This window comes from Aethalodelphis obliquidens, unplaced genomic scaffold (assembly GCF_003676395.1).
Source record: "Aethalodelphis obliquidens isolate GAN/ISIS:26980383/991018 unplaced genomic scaffold, ASM367639v1 scaffold9, whole genome shotgun sequence".
Lineage (NCBI taxonomy): Eukaryota > Metazoa > Chordata > Mammalia > Artiodactyla > Delphinidae > Aethalodelphis > Aethalodelphis obliquidens.
The window spans coordinates 17,544,083-17,564,506 of record NW_020837953.1 but is presented as its reverse complement, the minus strand read 5'-3'; the positions used below and the strand labels follow the sequence as shown (position 1 = coordinate 17,564,506).

Sequence of the window (20,424 nt, the reverse complement as noted above, 5' to 3'; positions counted from 1 at the left end):
TTTAAAGGGCTACACAGCCTGTCCCTGGGTTCGTTCATCCTAATCCAGCCTTCGTATTGGAGGCCGTTTTTGCCTCTGTCCCAGGCTGGGCCATGGGTTCCTCTAGCCTTACACCAGAGCCACCTCTGACCCCCTGAGCCCCACGGCTCTGTTTGCTGCGTGGAGGTTATTCATGCATGCTCCTATAGGCTGTCCTTCCTGTCCCCAGGTGCTCTCCCTTCAGCACAGTGGTTCCGACTCCTCCCACGCCCAGTTCGCTGCCTACTGGAAGCCAGTGCTGTCCATGGATGCTAACTCATGGCAGCGTTGGCTGCACATGCATCGCCTAGTGCTAATCCTGGAACATGACACGTGGGTATCCGCCATAGTTGGGCCATCGTTGGGGCGGAGGGGCTGGGGTGAGGGGACGGGGAGGGATGGAGAAGGGAAGCAGCAGATGAGCCCATACCGACCTTGGCCAAGAAAACTCCGAGCCGTCCTAGCCCTCCTGCTCATGAGCCTTCAGATCCTCAGACAGGTCCTAGTAGAGAGAGAGGTAGCAGTTTGTTCTTCTGCTCCATGACTGGGGCTGGGAGGGCTGCCCTCTCTCCACACCCTCTTCCCAGGCCAATCCCCAAGCACCTGCACACCCCGGGCAGCAATGGCCGCTACAGCACCGTGCAGTGCAGGATCTCACACTCCTCGCTGACCTCCCTGCTCCGTGACTGGAGCAGCTTCGTGCTAGTCGAGGGCTACTCCTATGTGAAGCTGCTCTCCAGGTGGGCAAAGTGATGTCCCCTCACTCCTCCCCCTCCCCCTCTTCCCACGTCTCTTCCTCTCACCCCAAACCCTCTCCCTCCTACCTCCTAAACCCATCTTCTCCCAGCCAAGGGCTGCTCACGGACTCCCTCCCGTTTCTCCCCAGTGCCCCAGACCAGCCCCCCTCCTCCTTCTACATGGTCCGCATCATTTCCAAGGCCCCGTGCATGGTGCTCCGCCTGGGTTTCCCCATTGGCACACCAGCACAGGCTCGGCATAAGGTGAGCTGGGCCCCGACTCACTCCCAGACCAAGGAGCCCTGGAATGTTGACTAGCTCTTTCTCCCCAGACTCCCCAGGGCCAGGGCCAGTAGAGGGAGGAGCCCCCAGACCAAGTAAGGCTTGGGGTACAAGGTTTTCTCACCTTGTCTGTGGGCCCCTTCTCCACATCTGTAGGAGACGGGATTAGGAAGGTCCGATCACATTTTTCCCTCAGATCGTGTCGGATTTGCGGGAAGAAATCCTGCGCCTACGTTTCCCCCACCGGGTGCAAAGCAAGGAGCCAACACCCAAGGTGAAACGAAAAGGGCTGGGGGGCACCGGTGGGGGCAACTCTCCCTCCAAGTCCCCCCCCCTGCTGGGGCCTCAGCAGGCCCTGTCTGATCGGCCCTGCCTTGTGGTCCTGCATAAGCCACTGGACAAGCTGCTCATCAGGTTGGTAAAGAGAGTGGGGACAGGGCCAGGAGCACGTGGGGGGCTGTGGCTAAGCTGGGTATGAGTAGAGGTCAGCTGGGAATTGCCCCCCTTGCTCAGGTATGAGAAGCTACCGCTGGACTACCGGGCACCCTTCTTGCTGACACTGGAGCCACCAGGGCCACTGCCCTTGGTGTCGGGCCGCTCGGCCTCTTCTAGCCTGGCGTCGCTATCCCGCTACCTCTACCATCAGCGCTGGCTCTGGAGCATCCCATCAGGACTGGCCCCCGCACTGCCCCTCAGCGCCATCGCCCAGCTCCTCTCCATCCTCACTGAGTACGTCACCAAGCCTGCTGGGCAACTTGGGGCAGAGTCTAGTGTAGACTCTGGGTTTGGAAGCTGGCAGAAAGCCTAAGCCAGATACTGCCCCATCTCAGCCCCAGTTTCTGCTGTGGCTGCTGCTGTGCAGAGGATCCAGCAAAGAGCAGTGTGGGCTGCTGCCCTCCCCACCACGACTCCCACGACTCAGTTTATTTTGGCCTCTGGCCCTAACTGGACCTGCCACCCCTGAGGGACCAGTCGTTTGGGCAGGGCCACCAGCAGACAAGTCTGCCTGGATGGCTGCTGGAAAGTGGGTATGTAAGTGGCGTGGGAAGCAGGGGCTGTACACTGAGTGTCTCTCCCCATCTCATCCTGTCCCCACCCCCACTCTTGTGGGCCTTCAGGGTCCGGCTCTCGGAAGGGTTCCACTTTGCCTGCAGCGGGGAGGGAATCATCAACATGGTCCTGGAGCTTCCAATTCAGGTATGTGCTGTCCCTCACGACCCCTCCCACCAAGGTCCATCATCATCCCAGGGATACTCACCTCTGAGCTGGGTTGGGACCACTGGAAACGCTGCCTCACAGGGACCCTGTGGCCAGAGGACCCAAGGCCTGAGGCCAGTCCCAGGACAGTGTGGCGAGGGGACTAAAGTGCTGAGGGTCAGAGCTGGGCCAGGCCAGATCTCTGCCTGGGCCGGGGCAGGGCCAAGCTCTCCCATCCTGTCCCAGAATGAGCCCCCGGGGCAGGCTGCAGTCGAAGAGAGGCACACGTGCGTCGTCCAGTACATCCTCTTCCCCCCGCACTCTACCTCCACCAAGGACAGGTGAGGCCCAGCCCCTCTCTGAGCCGCCTTGCTCCACATTCCCCCTTCTTCCTACTGTCCCCTGAAGTTCTGTCTCCCAGTGCTGAGAGCTGGGGTGGGAGATACTGTCTCCAGATGCCTTACTGGGCAGATGCAGGTCTGGAAAGACCACGTGTGAATTGTGGCTGTCCCGTGTGCCCTGGCCTTCCCGCCCTCCGTGGACCAACTCCCACCCAGGTGGTGGTGGGTTGGACTCTCCTTTCTTCCGGGCTCAGAGCCCTTCCTCCTTTAGCTTCTCAACAGACGATGACAATGATGTGGAGGTGGAGGCCCTGGAGGGAGACTCGGAGCTCAACCTGGTCACCGAGGTGTGGGTGGAGCCGCAGTATGGACGAGTTGGGCCCGGCCCTGAGAGCTGGAGGCACCTCCAGGACTTGGCATACTCAGAGATCCCTCGAGCTGTGAGTGGCCTCGGGAGTACCCCACCACCTCCCGGGTTGGGTGCATCCCCTTGGGAGCAGCACAGCTTGGCGGCTTCCTGGTTCCCCTGAGTCTCCGTGTTCTGAATGTCCGTGACTGTGAGGGCTTCCTTGAGAGCTGGAGGCTGGGGTCCTCTTGGCCAGGAGGGGCTGACCCCTGCCCTCTGCTATTCCTCCTCTAGCTCCACCCTCGGGATGCTGCCTGCATAGGCTCCATGCTGAGCTTTGAGTACTTGATACAGCTGTGCCAGAGCAAGGAGTGGAGTCCCCTGCCCCCAGAGCCGAGGGTCTCTGATGGTCAGTGGGGAGGGGGCCCCTGGGGAGGAGCAGGGGAGCGGGTGGGGAGAAGGCAGCCACAGACAGGGACTGTGGGCCTCACTGCGCTTTTGTCTTCCTTCCCTCCCTCCCAGGCTTGGACCAGGGAGGAGACACCTGTGTCCACGAGATCCCTTTCCGTTTTGACCTAATGGGACTATTGCCACAGTGCCAGCAGATCCAGATGTTCTTCCTTCTGCTTTCCAGAGGTGGGTGAACCTTGTACCTAGAGGGCCAGCCAGCCAGGGAGTGTTAGAATACAGAGGGCAGATGAGTCTGTGAATGAGCGGAAGAGTGAGGGGGCAGGAGGGGGCTGGGAGGCTGCAGGAGGGGCCGGGCTGGTTGGGGCTGAGCCGGGGGCGCCGGGCAGCAGTAGACCCTTGGTGCTGAGCAGAGTGTGTGTCGGGCAGAGCCAGAGGGCGTCCCTCTCGCCGAGGGGCCCTGTCCCGCCAACGACATGGTGCTGTGCCTGCTGCACAGCTGCCTGGGGCAGGAGCTGAGTGACCGGGAGATCCCGCTGCCCGCCGCCGACCAGGCCGCCTTCCCGCGTGAGGTGCTGCGGAGGAGCTGCCGCAGTCCACGTGAGCCCCCGCCTCATTCCCGGCACCGGACTTCGGCCCAGCCGCTTTTCCCCACCCCACAGGGTGCCTTCTGTCTGGGTCTTGGCCTCCCCTCCCCTTCACCTCAGAGCCCTGCTCTCTCCCACCCCTCTCTACCCGCATTGTAGGTCCAGAGGGGCCACCGGTGGGGGACTGTGGGATCCTGAAGGATGAAGCAGGCGGCAGCGCCCAGGCCAGCGGAGACTCAGTTCTTCCCACCCGGGTCAGCACTGGTGCATCTCCTTGAGCCCTTTGTCATAGTGACCTCCTGCCGTCCCCACATATTCACACCCCAGCTTTCCATCACTGGGGATACTAAGTGCCCCCCTTCACTGACAGGATGCCATCATTCCCCTTGGTCCCCGATCTTGGAAGCTATCCCTGAGGATGGACTCTCGGGCGGAGGAAGAGAGCGGGCACTGGATGGTCCCTTATAGATGGCTCTAAGTTTGTTTCTCTCTTACAGAGTCTAGGCCCTTCTGAAACTCTCGGGCCTGTCAACTCTGCCCAGCCCCCTCAGTGGCGCTGCTATGCAAGGCTTGTGACCCCCCAGCATGTGTTTCTGACTTTCCTCCCTGCGACCTTCTCAGGTACCAACCGCGGACCTCTCTCACTGACCCCCTCAGATACAAGCCCTGGAGCTCCCTCCACAGCCCAGCAGGCGGCTCTGAGTTACGTCTTGCTTTTCCTCTTCAGATGTCCAACATCTGGCTGCCTATGGCCTGGAGGGACCCTCTCAAGAGGAAACAAAGTCTAAGTTCGAGGACTGGAGTGGGGCTCCCAGCCTGAAAGATCAGGGAGGAACTGGGGTCAGGGCAACAAAGTCCCAGGTCCCCATCCTCAGTGTCACCCCAGCCAGCGGTAAGGCTGCTAACTCTTAAGTCAGTTAAGCAGCAGCGGAAATGGGAACAGATAAGAGGGCTCAAAGCCATGTGCCACCTCTTGCCCACAGACAGTGCCCAGAATCCAGGAGAGCTGAGCCCACCCTTTCATCAGGACTTACCAGCTTACACTGGGCGCCAGGCTTCACAGACAGAGGGTGCAGATGGGCCCCGGACGCGGTGTCCTGTCTACATCTATAGCTGTTCCCTGGAAGCGCTGAGGGATCAGATGGTGGGTGTGCAGCCCCCTCAGGCGCCCCGAGACCTCGTCTTCCGGTGAGTGCCCTCAGTGTTGACCTAGGTCCTCTCCCAACTCCCAGCCAACCGTGGCCCCCAGCTGTGGCTCAGATACATACTCAGGGGTACGGGCAGACAGGTTGATGGTCAGTGGCAGGAGCTCAGCTTCTGAGCCATGTCCTGCCCGTTTCGTGCTGGACTTCCTCAGCACATCAGTTGAGCTTGCTGGCCCATGGATACATTTGGTAGGGACCCAGGGATGATCCACTGGAAGGTTGGGGATGGTGAGTCTGAGGTGTCACCAGGGGAGCTGGCCAAGCCGTCTCTTTCCTCCTGTTGCTAGGACTCAGCTCCTCGACCAGCCTTCCCTCTCCTCAGCCTGGATGGAGCCCAGGCACAAGGAGGCAGCTACCCACTGTGCCTTGCTGCAGGAGCATGCACAGCGATGCTACGTCCGTGGTGAGTGTGACGCCGTGGCAGGGAGGAGCCCACTTTGCAGGATTACAGGCATGGGGACTGGAGAGGCCCTTGCAGAGCTTGACCCTCGTGGCCCCTTCCACTTCCACTAGGGCTGTTCCGGAGCTTGCAGCAAGCACAGAGCGTGACCTCGCAGGACATGCTGATAGCAGTGGACGCCTGTGAGGAGCTACTACAGGAAGTAGACATCACCCCTTTTCTGCTCGCACTGTGTGGCCACACTCGGGGTTTGCCTCATGCACCCCCAAGCCCTGGTCCTCTCAGCCCTGGGCCCTTCAGCAGCAGTGTGGAGGAGGGCCCCGAGCCTCGGGAACGAGCTGTCTTGGCTTCTGAGTCCAGGTTGGGATGGTCCTTGAATGACATATAAGGGAGCACACAGACAAGCCCCTATAAGCAGGGGCCTTCTGACCTGGGGGAGTGGCTGGGCACGGTAGTCCCCAGCCGTGCTTTGTCCTGGCTTCCCACCCCTCCTGCCCAGGTTTCTTTCTCCCATTTGGCACCCACGGCGGTCTTCCTCTCCTACTCTCCTTGTTCTCCTGGCTCTCCTGTTCTGGTGTGGAGTGTTGAGCTACATTAGGGGTGGGGAGTTGTCAGTGGCCATCAGTGAAAGTAGAAGTTTGTTCTGAGGACATTCACATAATAGTAATAATCCCCCGAACTGTGAGTTTCATAGAGGCAAAAACTGTTGAAGGGAGGGAGAGAGGCATGCAGACAGACAGCTGTGTGTCTGGTGTCTGCAGTGGATCAGCACTGGGGAAGCAGAAGGAGCGGAAGGATGAGTGCACTGGTGATGCCCAGATCGAAGTCCAGCCCAGTTCTCTCTCCGGAGGTCTAGATCCCACACCTTTCATGCCTCCTAAATGAGTGCACTTTCTTCCCACCAACCCTTGCTTCTCCGCCTGTGTCCCTCCTCCACGGTGAAAGATCTCTCCCTCCACCCACTGGTCCAAGTCAGAAAACTGGGAGTCAGCCTTACTCATTCCTCTGTTTCACAGCAATGTCCAGCCACTAAGAAATGAGGTTAGAGCCAAGATGGGTGGGTTGGTTCTCCCGGCCTCTTCCCGCCCGTGTCGTGTGCTAATAAGCACCCTTCCTAGAGGCAAAGACAGACAGGTGTGTGCTGCTCCCACTCGGGAAGCAGGCTCATTTAGGCCTTGATGGTGCCTAACACTTCACTGTCCCTCACCCCACCCTGACCACTCAGCATAGAGACCGAGGACCTAAGCGAGCCTGAGTTTCAGAGCACCCGTGTCCCTGGCCATCCAGACCCTGGCCTGGAGATATCTCTGACAGACGTCTGCCAGCTCAGAGGAGAGACGCATGATGCCCTTCATAGCCTCATCCAGGTGAGGGGAGAGAGGGCAGAGTCCTGCCTGCACAGGGGCGCAGTGGTCCCTCCTGGGTTGGGGGTGTATAGGTGTCTGTTCTAGGGTGGGAGCAGTGTCCTGCCAAGCAGTGACTGACATCGTATCCTCCTTCTAACCCCCAAACAGGAGAAGTTCCTGGAGATCAGTGGTCTCTACTTCCGCACAGTGCCCTCCAATCCCCACTACTTCTTCTATTGCCCTCCATCGAGCAGGCGTGAGGTGAGTGGCTTTCTCCCTTACCTCGCTCCTACCCCCAACTGTAGCCCCAGAGGCCCCGCTTGACCCGCCCGGATCCTCTTAACTCTCGGTTCCCTGAGGCCCTGCCTTGGATCATCCTGTCTCTTTCTTTTGCCCAGGATGAGGGCCCCCGGGACGCAGGAGACAGAAAAGTCAGTGACATGGAGTTTTCAGAGGCTGAGCTCATGGGAGAAGAAGGTATATAGGCAAGCGGGTAGAGGTGGAAAGGCTGCTTCAAGCCAGGATTCGGGGGCCTTTGCTGCCAACCTGTCCTGTTGACCACATGACGTGTATCTCTAGGAGACACATCTGCCTGCTGTGTGGTCACCGAGAGTGACCCAGAGCTGGAGGTGGAATACCTCGAGAGCCGTGAACCAGACCTGGGGCCTGCTGGGCTGGACTCCGCCTCATTGTCAGACGCAGATACCGTGAACCCTGATGAAGACTCCTTCAGCATCCTGGGGGGCGACTCACCCACGGGGCCCGAGAGCCTGGCACATGACCTGCCACCACTCTTCCTGCACCTCACATGCTCTGTGCGGCTACGCGGCCAGCACAGCTCAGTACCCGTGTGCAGCCTGCCCACCTGCCTGGGTGAGTTTGGGGTGCCTAGGGGAGGGCCACTGGTCCGATGCAGCCTGTCTGCCTGCCTGGGGAGAGAGCCTACGGGTGTAACTCTTTAGCCCTGGAGACTTGGAAACTGTGTTCATCCCAGGGCTGCAGTAACCCCTGACTTTCCCCCTCTCCCAGGCCAGGTGCTTTCTAGTCTGGAAGGCCCCCCCATTGGAGGCCGAGTTCCTCTGCGGGACCTCAGTGTCACTCTGGACGTCTTTGTGCTGACCTTGCCCCTGGAAGTGGAGCTCCCCCCGACCTCAGACCCTCAGCACCACCGGTGGGACAGCAAGTTTGGTGGGGGGTATCTGGGGTCTTGTTGGAGTAGCAGGACCATTAAGGAATCTGTGGGCACCTGGGGACTAAGGGTACCTTAAGGATTCCAAGAAAGGAATGCTGAGGAGGCCCTAGGAGGATAATAGCTGCTGACCTTTGACCTTTGCTCCTACCCTGTTTCAGGTCAACATCTGAGAGCAGTACGTCCTTCCCACGATCCCCAGGGCAACCGTCCGATGATGGCCTGGGGCCCCCACTGCCACCTCCAGGAGAAGACAGGTACTTCCTTATGCTCCCTCTCTGAGTTCCTTGTTCCCTGTTGGTTTTGTTTTCTGGAAACCAATATCTAAACCTTTCTTCCAATTAGGCACCCAGGACTATCTAATTTGGCCACACCCCACAGACTGGCTATTGAGACCACCATGAGTGAGGTGAGGGCCTTCCCTCCCCCAGCCTAAGCGACAGCCCCTCAACACTGTAACTGACACCCTTTCCATCAGATGGTGAGGTGAGGCACCCTGTTTATGCTGGGGTCCAAGTGGGGCCTCTCTCAGTCTGTGAGGTGGAGTATCTTCCAGTATCTTCTAATCTAAGAGTGTAGTGACGTCCCAATCAGCATGGGAAGTGCCCTTCACCACTTCCTCGGTTGCTCTCCCCCTGCAGATCCGCTGGTTGCTGGAGGACGAGATGGTGGGGGCACTCCGAAGAGGGGGCCTCCCCCAGAGCCCCGCCCTGCACCGTGCAGCTGCCCACATCCATAGCTCTCTCGGACGCTCCACCTGCCTTCGCCAGACTCTGCCACTGAGCTTTGTGTTTGGGCCAGAGCGTTCCCTCACACAGTTCAAGGAGGTATGCTGCCCGCAGAATGCTCCCTGGTCACCTGGGCGCCCGTCCGTCCCTGGACTCCACATGCAGACCCGGAAGGCCCTCTCTTGGTTTGAGTTCACCTCCTCACCCTATTGTTTGACCTCTACCCCATGCCTGGCAGCCAGCTCAGTGGGAAGAGACCCAGCTCAACCTTGCCACTGGGCCTGTTGAACCTTAGGCAAGTCACTGAGCCTTTTCGTAACTCAGCAGTAGGGATGCTAGTGTCTGCTTCACCAGGTAGTTGTGAGGGTCTGATGAGGAAGTGTGGGGTGCCGTGACCAGGGAGGGCTGTCCTGCCTAACCTCTGCCCTTGGTTCCTGCTCCCAGGAGTTCCGCCGCCTCCACCTCCCTGGGCATGTTCTTCTTGAGGACGCCGACAGCGGCTTCTTCTTTGTGGCAGTTGGCCAAGAGCCAGGTGGGTCCCATGGGGAGCCCCCTTCGGCGGCCTGGGCTTGGCACAGCCAGGAGGACAGGGCGGAAGGCGTCGAAGGGGAGGTGAGTCTTTCCTGGGCTGACCTGGGAACGGAGCAGGTGGTGGTGGAAGTGTGGGGCCTGTACTCCATCCTGACCTCCTGCCTCTCAGGCCCTGACAGCCAGCCCCCAAGCCCCTGGCTCTCCAGAGGATTCTGAGGGCCCCCTGCTCATCGGTCTGCCCAGCCTGCCCCAGCGAGGTAAGGGACTTGCACCTCCCTGGCCCTGCTTCCACGTTCAGAGGGCATCCTCGGCAGGATTGAGAGGCTCCAGGCATTTCCCTTCTCTTCCCAGGGAGCCAGCCTGGGCCCAGCCGGGGACTCAGACTCATGTCCAGTCAGGGCAGTGTGGACTCAGACCACCTAGGTAAGCTGGGGTGGGGCATGGAAGACTAAGCTGATGGGAAGTGGACTCAGGGCTGCACAGTGAAAGGTCTGGGCAGGGCCATCAGAAGGGACTAACCTGGAGGGGCCCACCGAGCTGATACACTTGGGGCTCAGCTGAGCCTAAGGATGGGGTTGAACTTCAGCACGTTTGACACAGGTTACGACGGTGGCAGCAGTGGCTCAGACAGTGAGGGTCCCAGTGAGACCCCAGGTGAGAAGGCCCCCTTCACGCTGCGGACCCCGCCCGGCCCGGCGCCTCCACAGCCTTCACTTGCGGGCCTCCCTGGGCCCTGCCTGCCTGACTTCTGGCTCATCGTCCGGGTGCTGCAGGACCGTGTGGAAGTGTATGCACACGCGCGGTAAGGAGCAGCGGGGCCCTACACCCGACTCTGATGTTAGCTTCTCCCTGGTCCCACGTCACCCCGCTTCAGTGTCGTTAGAAGGCTAGACTTGGGGCTGAGAGTTTGGGTAGGGGTCTGACTTGTATTCTAAGGTTGGGGGCTCCTGACCACTTCCCACAGACTGTAGCAAAGCACATCACTCTGCTTTCCTAATGGAGTTGAAAAGCTGATGAGGATTTTGGTTCCTAGCCGAGCATTAAGAGCATCTGTAGTTCACAGCAGCTTCAGGAGCTGTAGATACATAAAAATAAGGGATGATAGGTAATATTTAACAAGTACTTGCTATGCGGCAGGCACCATTCTAAGTTTTTTACATGGATCAACTCATTTAATCTGTAACAGCCCTATGAGGTATTACTATCCTCGTGGTCTGAATGAAGAAACTCCAGCACAGATAAGTTAAACACTTGCCCAAGGTCTCAGTTAGTAAGCGGCAGCGCCAGGAACCATACCTAGGTATCTGGTTCAGTACTGCTGTAGTCACAGTGTTGAGAAGGGTGGGGGTGTTGAGAGAAGGGAGGACCCACCATTCTGAGGAAGAAGATCTGAGGGTAGAGAAGGTGAGCTGCATGATGGAAGCCTCAGTATGGCAGCTGGTGAGGCAAGCATGGAACCCAGGCTTCCAGAATTGCCATCGAGAATTCCATCTTTCCCAGTTCCCATCTTGTTTACTTCCCCTTGTCCAGTCCTCCTTCCTTTTCACGGTTCCTCTTGGCACCAACTCCCATGACACCCTCCCCCAATTCCCTCCCCATGCAATTCTGTCTGATCCATCCTTCCCAGGAGCCTGATTCGGGAGGATGGGGGGCCAGGCACTGAGTGTCGCCACCTGCAGCAGCTCCTGGTGAGGCGAGTTGGGGAGATCTGCAGAGAGGTCAACCAGGTAAGAGGCAGCAGGGGGCAGGGCTTTCCAGGCATGGGACACAGCCCAGATGAGGAAGGGGTTTCCAGGAAGTTGACCTTCAGAGGCTGTTGATCCATCTTGGATGTTTTCTTTGACCCTTAGTTACTGGGATGCTATTACTCCCCAGGCTCCCTACAAACTGGGGAGCTCTCCCTAACCCACCCCCAGGGTGGTTTACTCTCTAGTCCCCTCCCAGAGTCTGTGAGATGCTCCCTCTCATTGCACTGTGCTACCATTTGGGACACGATAGTGAACAAGACAGAGGGAAACCCTGACTCTGGAGCTTATGTCAAGTGGAGGAGATAGACATGGAACAACTAAAACACACTAACTACTTCCGCTACAATTGTGAAGGCTTCTACAGAGGAAAAGCAGAGACTGGTGTGAGAGCGTGTAACAGGGATCTGAGCACCTGCAGTGTCAGGGAAAGCTGGGAAGAAGAGATTTTTTTAAGATGGTGAGCCGATTCTGGCAAAGAGGAGGGACAGGTGTTCCTAACTGGGCTTCAGTGCTCAGAGCCCGGAGCCCAGTGGCTGTCAGACGTCATCTCTGAGCTCCCAGTGGTTACAGGTGCTCTTTTTGACTTCTTACCCCCAGTGGTAATGGGCGTTCTCTCCAGCCTTTGATCACCCCTCACCACCCCCACCATTGTATGGGGGAATATTTCAGCTCCCTGAGACCTTGCTCCTTCTTCTCCCAGCGGCTGCTGCTTCAGGACCTTCATGACAGTCACGTGTGTAACTCTCTTCTGGTGGCTGAGAGTGAAGAAGATCTATGGCGCAGCGAGACGCCCTTCCACTCCCGTCAGCGGGTACCACTGCCCAGTGATGGTGAGTCCTGCCCAGTGATGGTGGGTCCCACCCAGGAGCCTCCCTCCCCAGGGGATGCTGCTGCCCTTGCCTTTATCGAAGACTGTTGAGAAGCTGCGGGTAGAGTCACCATTAACTGGCCATCAGTGCCAGGTAATACAGGGAGGGCAAGGAGGAGAGGACAGAAAAGGATCACCAGGTTTGGCTGTTGCGAGTTCATCAGTGACTTTAGTGAAAATGCTTTCAATGGAGAGACGGGAGTAGAAACCAGAGGAAATGGAAACATGAAAGGATGTTCGGGAAGAGGAGCTGGGACTAATTGGTCTTTCAAGTAACCTGGCAGTGAAGGAGGAGACAAAGTAGATCCGGCAGAACCTAAAGGAAGGTGGGAGGCAAGGCAGGAATTTAAAATAAGGTAGAGACTTGAGCACCCTTATGTTCCACGGGAAAGAGCCAGCAGAGGGGGAGAAATACAGGAGAGAAGGTACACGGAAGAGGCCCCTGCTGTGACCTGTCTTCCTAAATGCACGCCTCTCTCTGGCCATACCTTGTTTTCCAAAATGACCATCTTTCCCCTGCAGGGTAATAGACAGGGCCGAAGAAGGGGGCAGGGGCATCGTGGACAAGTGGGCCAGCCTACAGGGGAGAAAAACAGAGGGGTGGAGCCTGAGGGCCGGTAGAAGGATTTGCCTTCTGATTGGCTGTCCCTCTAGGCAGGCAGGCAGGCAGGCACAGAACCCTTCGGGGTTTCTGAGATTTCTGGTCGTGGTTAGGAAACGTGATAATCTACTCGAGATGGTAATTGAAGTCTCTGCAATTCTGCTCCCTTCTCTTACTCCTCATGACCTCTCACCCCAGCTCACAGAGGAAAGCCGGATCATGCCATTCCTTTGCCATTGTCTCTCTGTTATAAAAGTCAGATCACTCCTTATCTTTAACATTCTCAGCAAGTCTGTGGACGAGCGTTCCTAACAGCTCCGGGAGAGTACATCTCTCAGCTCATCCTGGGACGTGTTCCATATCAAAGCAGAATCCCCATAATTGATGGACTTCCCAGGGTTTTGAAGCATCTTCTGCAAATTGAGTATGAGCTGTGACAGCCAAGCACTTTCACTTCACAATGGCTCCCAGCAGCCCAGGATGTTAGATCAGTCAGAATCCAGACCCAGCCCTTCCTCATTTTAGTCTCTCCATATGGTTTTGCTGAAACCCTTAGCAACCAGCGTTCCATTCCAGACTCTGCAGCCTCCCAGGTATCCTGCATGCTGCTCACATCTGACAGCAGCTTCTCTGGGAAACCAAATTGCCACCTTGACCTACCGGAAGGTTCCTCATCGACCTGGAAACCTAAAAAGGGTGGATTGAGGCCATGGGCTATGGCCATGGGCTCTTGCGTAGAGCCACACTACCCTTTGGGTTCTCTGGGATAGCTGTCCTCCAAAGCACAGGACGTAGTTTCCCCCCACTTTGCTGCACGTGTGTGTAAGCAGTCATGCCCTTTTTGTTTTAATGCGGTTATTGTTGCAACTCCCAATGAGTACACAAGGGGGTGTATGTTGTGTACCCCGTATGTGTATATGTGTGTATATGTATATGTGTGTGTATATGTATATGTATATGTTGTTACAGGCTCAGAGTGTCTTGGCATTATCTTCAGGATTTTCTCATGCTTTGCCTTGCCTGACACCTTTTCTTAGCTCCTTCTCCACATCTCCCTGACATAGTTCTGAAAACCTTTGTGCTGTGACTTATCTTCCTAAAAGCATGGTCCTATCTTATTACCCAGAATGACCATCTATCCCGCCTGCAGAGTAATAGGCCCGAGGAGTAGGACAGGTAGGCCGGTTCACAGGTGAGAGGTCTCTGAGGGCAGAGGGCTGTGTCCCATTTCTGATCCACTGTCTCCCTTCCCCCAGATTACACTGCTGATGAGAGCTGTGGACCCCGAGGGTACCTAGCAGCCACCATGCAGTTTGTCCCTGGCCATTTCTCCTGTGACGTTGTGTGGGGAACCGTGATTCGAGTCCACTCACGCCTCAAAATGGGGCCCAGCATGGGGGTCTCTCGGGGTATGTGATTGACATGAGAGGGCAGGTAGAGTTCAGGGGAGTCGAGGTTGTGGGGGGGGGGATCTGGAGAAGGGAGTTTCCTAAACCCATGTTCCTCTCACAGCCATCCAGGCCCTGCGCTCTGTGCTCAATGCCTTCTCCGTGGTGAACCGGAAGAATATGTTTGTTTATCAGGAGCGAGCAACGAAGGCTGTGTACTATCTGCGGTATGTGGGCCCTGAGAAGATGGGCTACAGCATGGGTTAAGGTTGGCGCAGGAGGAGGCATGTCCAAAGCCCTTGCCACTCTTTCCCAGGCTCCTGGAGACGTCCTGCAGTGAGCGGCCATGGGACGGCGATGCCCTGCCCCCGTCCCTAGCTCTGTCCCGAAGCCAGGAGCCCATCTACTCTGAGGAAGCCTCGGCATGTATCCCCCCACTCCCTGACGCCCCCGTGCTCCCTCATACTTTGCTCCCTGGAGCCGGGCCCTGACCAGAGTTTCCCTGCAGGGTCCTCGTTCCCCCCTGGACATGGCCTCCAGCCGAGGTTCAGATGCTGCTCGTCCTGTGGGCCAAGTGGACAGACATATCCAGCTGCTGGTGCATGGCGTAGGGCAGGCAGGTGAGGGCCATGAGGAGGGGTAGGGGAGTGACCAGATGAGGTTCCAAAGTCCTCTGGGACTTCTCTTCTTCTTATGCCAGCTCATGCTATACTCTGGGCTTCTCTCGAGCAGGAGCTGGGTGGGAAAGGACAGGCTCCTGGGGTGTTTAGGGGTAGGACCTGTCGCTGACTGAAATGCAGCTTAGGGAAGAGGAGCTGTAAAAGTTGACACCCAGGTGTCTGTCCTGGGTGACTGTGTGGATAGATGGTGGTACCACTGGCCGGGTACTGGGGCAGGTTTGGGATGAAGATGATGGGTTCGGTTTGGGATACGATGAGCCTGAGGCATCCAGTAGGCAACTGGCTCATTTAATTTATTTATGGCTCAAAAGTGTGCACTAGTCTTGGGCTAAGACTGCGACATATGAGGTAGTTGCTATTATTATCCCCATTGTATTGAGGGGGGCACCGAGGCTTTGAGAGGTTAGACTCACTTGTCCACGGTCACGTACGAGTAGCTTGGCAGAACCAGAACCTGGTGTTGGCCGCCTCTGGTGCATGGGAGTCTGTTTGAGTCTGGGGTTAAGGGCTGGGATGGGGGTAGCTGGATCCTCCGCCCGTGTCCCCACCTTGCCACTGTGGCTGTGTCCAGGTCCCGAGATCACAGATGAGCTGGTGCGGGTTCTGCGTCGGCGCCTGGATGAGGCCACCCTGGACGTCATCACAGTCATGCTCGTTCGGAACTGCAAGCTGACGCCGGCTGATGTGGAGGTCAGCTCCCTCCCAGGCTCCCTGCATGGCTCCTCCCACGCAGCCAGCCGCAGGGACGGTCTCCGTGGGAACCTCTTCCTTCATCTCTGACTCCCCTTCCTTCCCTCTCTCTGCAGTTCATCCAGCCCCCAGGAAGTCTGCCCTCGGAGGTGCTGCATCTGGCGCTGCCGCCGTCCTGCAGGCCCTGGCTTCCTGCCCTGGCCTGGTACCTGCGGCAGAATCTGCTCATCTTCTTGCACTCGCCCAAGTACACAGACAGCAACAGCCGGAACCACTTCCAGGTGAGACTGCACGCACCTCTCCCCACCCGCTTGCACCAGGCCCTCCACCCACCACACACCCTTGCTGTGTAACTGTTTGCTACAGATGCCCCCTGCCAATGTACCTTTGCCCATGGACCTGTGTACACCCAGGGCCCCTTCCCTGGCTTTATTACCTACCTGTGTCTTCCTGTGCTTCTACGTGTAGCTGCCCCCCACTTCCCCTTGTGGGTACCCGTTCCCTGATGGCATTTGTCCATTTGCCTGGTCTTAGTGCTCGGTGGCCGTTCTCTCCCCAGCATCCCCTCCCACCACAGGGTGGCCTCCCCGACTTGGACATCTACTTGTACAACAAGCCTGGAGGACAAGGCACTGGGGGCAAAGGTACAGTGCAGGGCCTGGGCCCGTGGCACCACCAGGCATGGGAAAGCCTGTTCCTGTCTCGCGGCTGAGGGCCTTTCCCAGCCTTGCAGCTGAGGGGGATTGGGTGGGGTGAGGCAGGGCCTGGAAGTCCCAGACCTGAGATTTCCTGTGGATTTCTACCCAGGGGTCGCCTGCATCACTCTAGCTTTTGTGGATAAGGAGGGAGCCCCCATCTCACTGGCATCATGCCCCCCCCCTTCTCCGGGGCCCCCAGACCCACTGCAGGAGGAGGAATTTGAGCAGCTGACTCAAGTCACTCGCTGCCCAGTCGTGCCGGATAACTCTTCAGGTAGGGAAGCTTGGTCAGAGGAGGGGGTGTTCATTTAATGCTGTAGAAACCAGGGACCCACTCAAGTGGCCCCCATTCTCTCCTCCAGCTCCGAATGGGGCCCCACGGCTTCGACTGGATGTGTGGGAAAAGGGGAACATCAGTATCGTGCAGCTGGAGGAGAAGCTCCGAGCAGCAGCTCGCCAGGCCCTGGCTGATGCCATCATGGAGCTCCGGCTGCTGCCAGCTTCACTATGTACAGAGGACACGTCCCCAGGTATGCAGGGTCTGGAGAACCTCACAGGTCTAGGTGCAAACGTGAGAGTCTGGGGAGAGGTCGCAGAGGCCCCATCTGAAATACACGTTCACAGTTGTCCATCACCTTCCCTGCATCAGCAAGGTGATACCCCTTGGTAGAAATGTATGCATGCTGGTCACTCACTCAGAGGGGGAATATATGGTCAGGAACTCCCTTCACACAAACACACACAGCCACGCACCTTCAGTTGCATATACTGCCATTCAGGAACAGGCAGAGTAGGTGGCACATCACTCTCTTACCAGTCTTGGGGCTAGATTGTCTGAAATGGGGATTGATGGTCAGTGACGGGAGTCTGTAATGTCTGGTGCCCACAGGAAGTCTCAAGAGCGGGTCATTGGAAACCAAGAGCCCTGCAGGCCGAGCTAGCATCTTTCCCCCTGGCCCTGGCCCTGGCCCTGGCCCTCGCCCTGGCGAGCCTGTGACACCCCCAAGCAAAGCTGGCCGACGTAGCTTCTGGGATATGCTGGTAATGGGAGAAAGGGAGGTGGTGAAGTTGACATCTGCCTTCTTGTCTGCCTCCTGTCTCCCCTACACGCCCCTACAGGCCCCGCCCCAGATCTCCTGTTGTGTAAAACTGCTCTGTGCCTTGTATAGGAGTGTGCAGAGCGTGGCAAGTTCTCACTGATACAGAGAGTGCCTCAGCTTGTTAAGTGCTTTCACTTCCACTTTTCCTGTCGGATCCTCACAGCCTGCACGATTGCAGCAGGCCTTTCACCAGTGAGGTAGCTGAGGCTCCAGAAAGTTGAGTAGCCTGTCCAAGGCTGCTTGGCCAGCCTCCAGGGCCTAAACCCAGGCCTCCAAATCCTCCAGGCTCTTGTTACCGTCCATGATGCCTCCGTCCTCCGCCCCGTTCCCCTTCCCTTTAGCCCCTCCTCATTCACTGCATTGTTGCCAGAGTAAAACAGAATGTGGGGACTTGGGTTCCCCGAAAACAACTGATGACATTGTCCTGGATCGGCCAGAAGACACTCGGGGCCGGAGGCGTCACAAAACAGAGAGTGTTCGGACTCCCGGTGGGACTGAGCGGGCAGCGGGCCCAGAGTCTGGAGCCCAGAGACAAAGGTGTGTGTGTGTGTGGTCACAGGGGATGTTGGGTGCATGTAAACACAGCCGTCTTGTATGTGGGTGCAAGGCTGTTACTCCTGCTGTGTCTTCAGACGCAGGACCACACAGCTGGAGGAGGGTGAGGCAGGCACCCTGCAGCCTGTGTTTGCTCTTGTCGCTCAGCGCTGGATGGAGTTCATGGTTCAGATGGGTGAGACCCCAGCCCCCCTCCCACCCTTAAGCTCCTGCCCTGGTCCCCATGCCACAGTCCCACCGTGACTTCTGTGTCCTGGATCCAGGATGTGCCTCGGTGTCCAGGAGCTCCACTCACATGGTGTCCCGGTTCCTGCTCCCATCTGTCCTGTCTGAGTTCACCACTCTGGTCACCTCAATGGCTGGAGACACCAGTGTCCGCATCTTTGAGCAGCATTTGTGAGTTTGGGGTCTCACGGAAGCTGAGGTAGGAGAGGTGGGGGCCTGGCCCAGGAGGAGATAACCAGGGAATGGGGCCATGGACGGTCTGCTTTCTGTCCGTCCCTCCCACTAGGGCTTCTGAGCCAGAGATCTTCAGTCCTTGTTCCCTTGGACAGCTGGGCCCAACTCCCCGCCCGGCCGCTGAGCGGCATCTGCTGCTTCTGGGAAGGAACTTCTCGCAGTGGAGGAGACCCACCCAGCAGGGTGAGGCCACAGCCCGGAGGAGGGTGGGCTCAGAGTGACTGACCCTGGAGCTGCTGACCCCGTGGGACGCAGGGTGGGATCGAGGGGGATCGGGCCCCAGACCCTCATTTTGCCCCTCCCTGACCCCGTAGCTGCCAAAGCCGTACAGCGCTTCGAGCCGGGAGGCGACGGGAGCTTGGGGCGAAATGCTCCCCGGCAGAGGTTCTTGCTGCTGGAGGTCATGGACAAGAAGGTAGACGTGGGGCCAGGGGCTGGCTGGGAGGAGGGGCTCCATGATCCCACTGACGCTGAGCCCTGACTTCCAGCTGCAGCTGCTGACCTACAACTGGGCCCCAGACCTGGGGGTGGCCCTGGGCCGAGCACTGGTTCGCCTCGTGCAGTGGCAGAACGCACGCGCCCATCTCATCTTCTGCCTCCTCAGCCAGAAGCTTGGGCTCTTCCACCACTACGGCCAGTTGGACTTCCCAGTGCGTGACGAAAAGGTGCCTGCTGCTCAGGTTCCCTCCTCTCCTGAGTGGTCAGCTAAAGGAAGTAGCAGTTCGGACAGGAGAGGGGACAGGCTGAGGGCAGGAGCAGTGGGGAGGGAGAGTCTGAGAGAGGAGGCCACGGGGGCGGTGGGAGAGGAGGTCTGAGGGCAAAGGCCATGGACCCATTGTGAGGCCCCGTCTCTCTTAGGAGCCAAACCCATTCCTGCTGCCGACCATGGAAGCAGAGACCCTCATCCGGAGTGCAAGCCCCCCTCTGAGCCGCGAGCAGGGACGGCTGAGTGGGTCCTCTCGGGGTGGGGGCCCCCTTCCCCTGGACACATTCCCCTTCGATGAGGCCCTAAGGGATATCACGGCCGCCCGCCCCAGCTCCTCCCTCGGCCCTGTGCCCAGACTGCCCGATCCTGTCACCTACCATGGACAACAGTTCCTGGAGATCAAGATGGCAGAGCGCAGAGGTGAGGGCACTGAGCGGGCAGGGCAATCTGTGGAGTCTGGCAGGGCCAGGGGTGGCCGCTCCTGGGGGCCGCTACTGATGCCTCCAACCCCCAGAACTGGAGCGCCAGATGAAGATGGAGAACCTGTTTGTAACGTGGCAGCAGCGCTCCGCCCCAGCCAGCATGCCCATCAGTGTGAGTGGCCAACCCGCATCCTCTGGGAGCGTCCCATGGCCCTGCCCTGGCCACCGCCCCGGTGCTCACTGCCCATTTCCCCAGGCCGGGGAGCTGGAGACCCTGAAACAGTCGTCCCGCCTGGTGCATTACTGTGCGACGGCCCTGCTCTTCGACCCCGCAGCCTGGCTGCATGGGCCCCCAGAGACCTCTGGGCCCCCGGAGGGGCAGGTGAGGCTCCAGACTCTGGATTTCTCCTGTGGGACCTCCCTTTACCCAGCGGGGACCTCCATTCCTCCACCCCTGCTAGGGCGGTTGATGGCGGGTAGAGCCTTTCTTAACCTCCACTCCCACAGCGGCGCCACCGCCCTGAGTCAGGGTCTGGGAGCCGAGAGGCCTCCGCCAGCTGCGACTCCTCGGATGGGCCTCCAGCGGGTGCCCGGGAGGAGCCTTGGCTGAAGGAGCTGAGCTTGGCTTTCCTGCAGCAGTACGTGCAGTATCTGCAGAGCATGGGCTTTGTGCTGGTGCCGCTGCGGCCCCCCTCGCCCGCCCGCAGGTGAGCGCGTCTCATCTCCCCACCCTCCTCTCCTCCTCCACAGCAGGTGAGGCCCCACACGCCCTTCCTCTTGGGTCCTATTTGGGTAATTTGGGCCTTGCGTGCATCCATCTGATCAGGCCCGCACACACGCGTGAGGATCTGGGACACCTACCTGCAGCCCTCAGGCACATTCCGTAAGCCTCACACATCTCGCGGAACTCATGGCCACGTTCGTACACAAACTGGGTACATTTTCACAGAGCTGCTTGCCCACGTGTGTCTTCTGTGCTTTCACGCTGGTGTCCATCCACACACACCAGTCCTGTACAAGCTCTTGGACCTGGGTCTTAATGATTGTTGTCCTGATCACCTCCTGACCTCTCCAGAGATTTACATAGTTCCTGGCCCAGGAAGTTCTTTTCTCACCATGGTTTTTTTTTGTTTTTTGTTTTGTTTTTTTCTCACCAAGGATCCCTGCAATGGGCCTACTCGCATCACTGTCCTC

The 20,424-nt window shown here is 58.3% G+C and overlaps 1 protein-coding gene across 6 annotated transcripts in view; it reads left to right on the top strand.

The window, feature by feature from the left end:
- SZT2 (SZT2 subunit of KICSTOR complex) overlaps window positions 1-20,424 on the top strand; it is a 51,154-nt gene that overhangs the window by 22,204 nt on the left and 8,526 nt on the right. For 5 of the 6 annotated variants that reach the window (XR_003433278.1, XM_027108833.1, XM_027108832.1 and 2 more), the window contains 51 exons: window positions 209-351; window positions 606-758; window positions 905-1,019; window positions 1,234-1,451; window positions 1,551-1,766; window positions 2,156-2,234; window positions 2,481-2,575; window positions 2,847-3,015; window positions 3,216-3,330; window positions 3,444-3,557; window positions 3,759-3,929; window positions 4,076-4,170; window positions 4,414-4,537; window positions 4,644-4,808; window positions 4,900-5,104; window positions 5,409-5,524; window positions 5,635-5,881; window positions 6,747-6,888; window positions 7,036-7,128; window positions 7,266-7,344; window positions 7,447-7,740; window positions 7,897-8,038; window positions 8,218-8,313; window positions 8,402-8,465; window positions 8,698-8,883; window positions 9,229-9,396; window positions 9,485-9,572; window positions 9,646-9,738; window positions 9,916-10,117; window positions 10,943-11,042; window positions 11,764-11,893; window positions 13,789-13,941; window positions 14,045-14,147; window positions 14,237-14,342; window positions 14,429-14,540; window positions 15,172-15,290; window positions 15,407-15,571; window positions 15,850-15,934; window positions 16,098-16,262; window positions 16,351-16,518; window positions 16,878-17,029; window positions 17,459-17,625; window positions 17,721-17,818; window positions 17,907-18,039; window positions 18,155-18,285; window positions 18,417-18,517; window positions 18,591-18,767; window positions 18,961-19,228; window positions 19,323-19,402; window positions 19,487-19,612; window positions 19,738-19,937. Coding sequence is in view for 5 of the 6 variants with exons in the window: in XM_027108833.1 (XP_026964634.1) it covers window positions 209-351; window positions 606-758; window positions 905-1,019; window positions 1,234-1,451; window positions 1,551-1,766; window positions 2,156-2,234; window positions 2,481-2,575; window positions 2,847-3,015; window positions 3,216-3,330; window positions 3,444-3,557; window positions 3,759-3,929; window positions 4,076-4,170; window positions 4,414-4,537; window positions 4,644-4,808; window positions 4,900-5,104; window positions 5,409-5,524; window positions 5,635-5,881; window positions 6,747-6,888; window positions 7,036-7,128; window positions 7,266-7,344; window positions 7,447-7,740; window positions 7,897-8,038; window positions 8,218-8,313; window positions 8,402-8,465; window positions 8,698-8,883; window positions 9,229-9,396; window positions 9,485-9,572; window positions 9,646-9,738; window positions 9,916-10,117; window positions 10,943-11,042; window positions 11,764-11,893; window positions 13,789-13,941; window positions 14,045-14,147; window positions 14,237-14,342; window positions 14,429-14,540; window positions 15,172-15,290; window positions 15,407-15,571; window positions 15,850-15,934; window positions 16,098-16,262; window positions 16,351-16,518; window positions 16,878-17,029; window positions 17,459-17,625; window positions 17,721-17,818; window positions 17,907-18,039; window positions 18,155-18,285; window positions 18,417-18,517; window positions 18,591-18,767; window positions 18,961-19,228; window positions 19,323-19,402; window positions 19,487-19,612; window positions 19,738-19,937 (7,226 nt within the window). In the remaining variant the exon portion in view is untranslated. The remainder of the gene's footprint in view (window positions 1-208; window positions 352-605; window positions 759-904; window positions 1,020-1,233; window positions 1,452-1,550; window positions 1,767-2,155; window positions 2,235-2,480; window positions 2,576-2,846; window positions 3,016-3,215; window positions 3,331-3,443; window positions 3,558-3,758; window positions 3,930-4,075; window positions 4,171-4,413; window positions 4,538-4,643; window positions 4,809-4,899; window positions 5,105-5,408; window positions 5,525-5,634; window positions 5,882-6,746; window positions 6,889-7,035; window positions 7,129-7,265; window positions 7,345-7,446; window positions 7,741-7,896; window positions 8,039-8,217; window positions 8,314-8,401; window positions 8,466-8,697; window positions 8,884-9,228; window positions 9,397-9,484; window positions 9,573-9,645; window positions 9,739-9,915; window positions 10,118-10,942; window positions 11,043-11,763; window positions 11,894-13,788; window positions 13,942-14,044; window positions 14,148-14,236; window positions 14,343-14,428; window positions 14,541-15,171; window positions 15,291-15,406; window positions 15,572-15,849; window positions 15,935-16,097; window positions 16,263-16,350; window positions 16,519-16,877; window positions 17,030-17,458; window positions 17,626-17,720; window positions 17,819-17,906; window positions 18,040-18,154; window positions 18,286-18,416; window positions 18,518-18,590; window positions 18,768-18,960; window positions 19,229-19,322; window positions 19,403-19,486; window positions 19,613-19,737; window positions 19,938-20,424) is intronic. The other variant, XM_027108834.1, reaches the window with a different exon arrangement.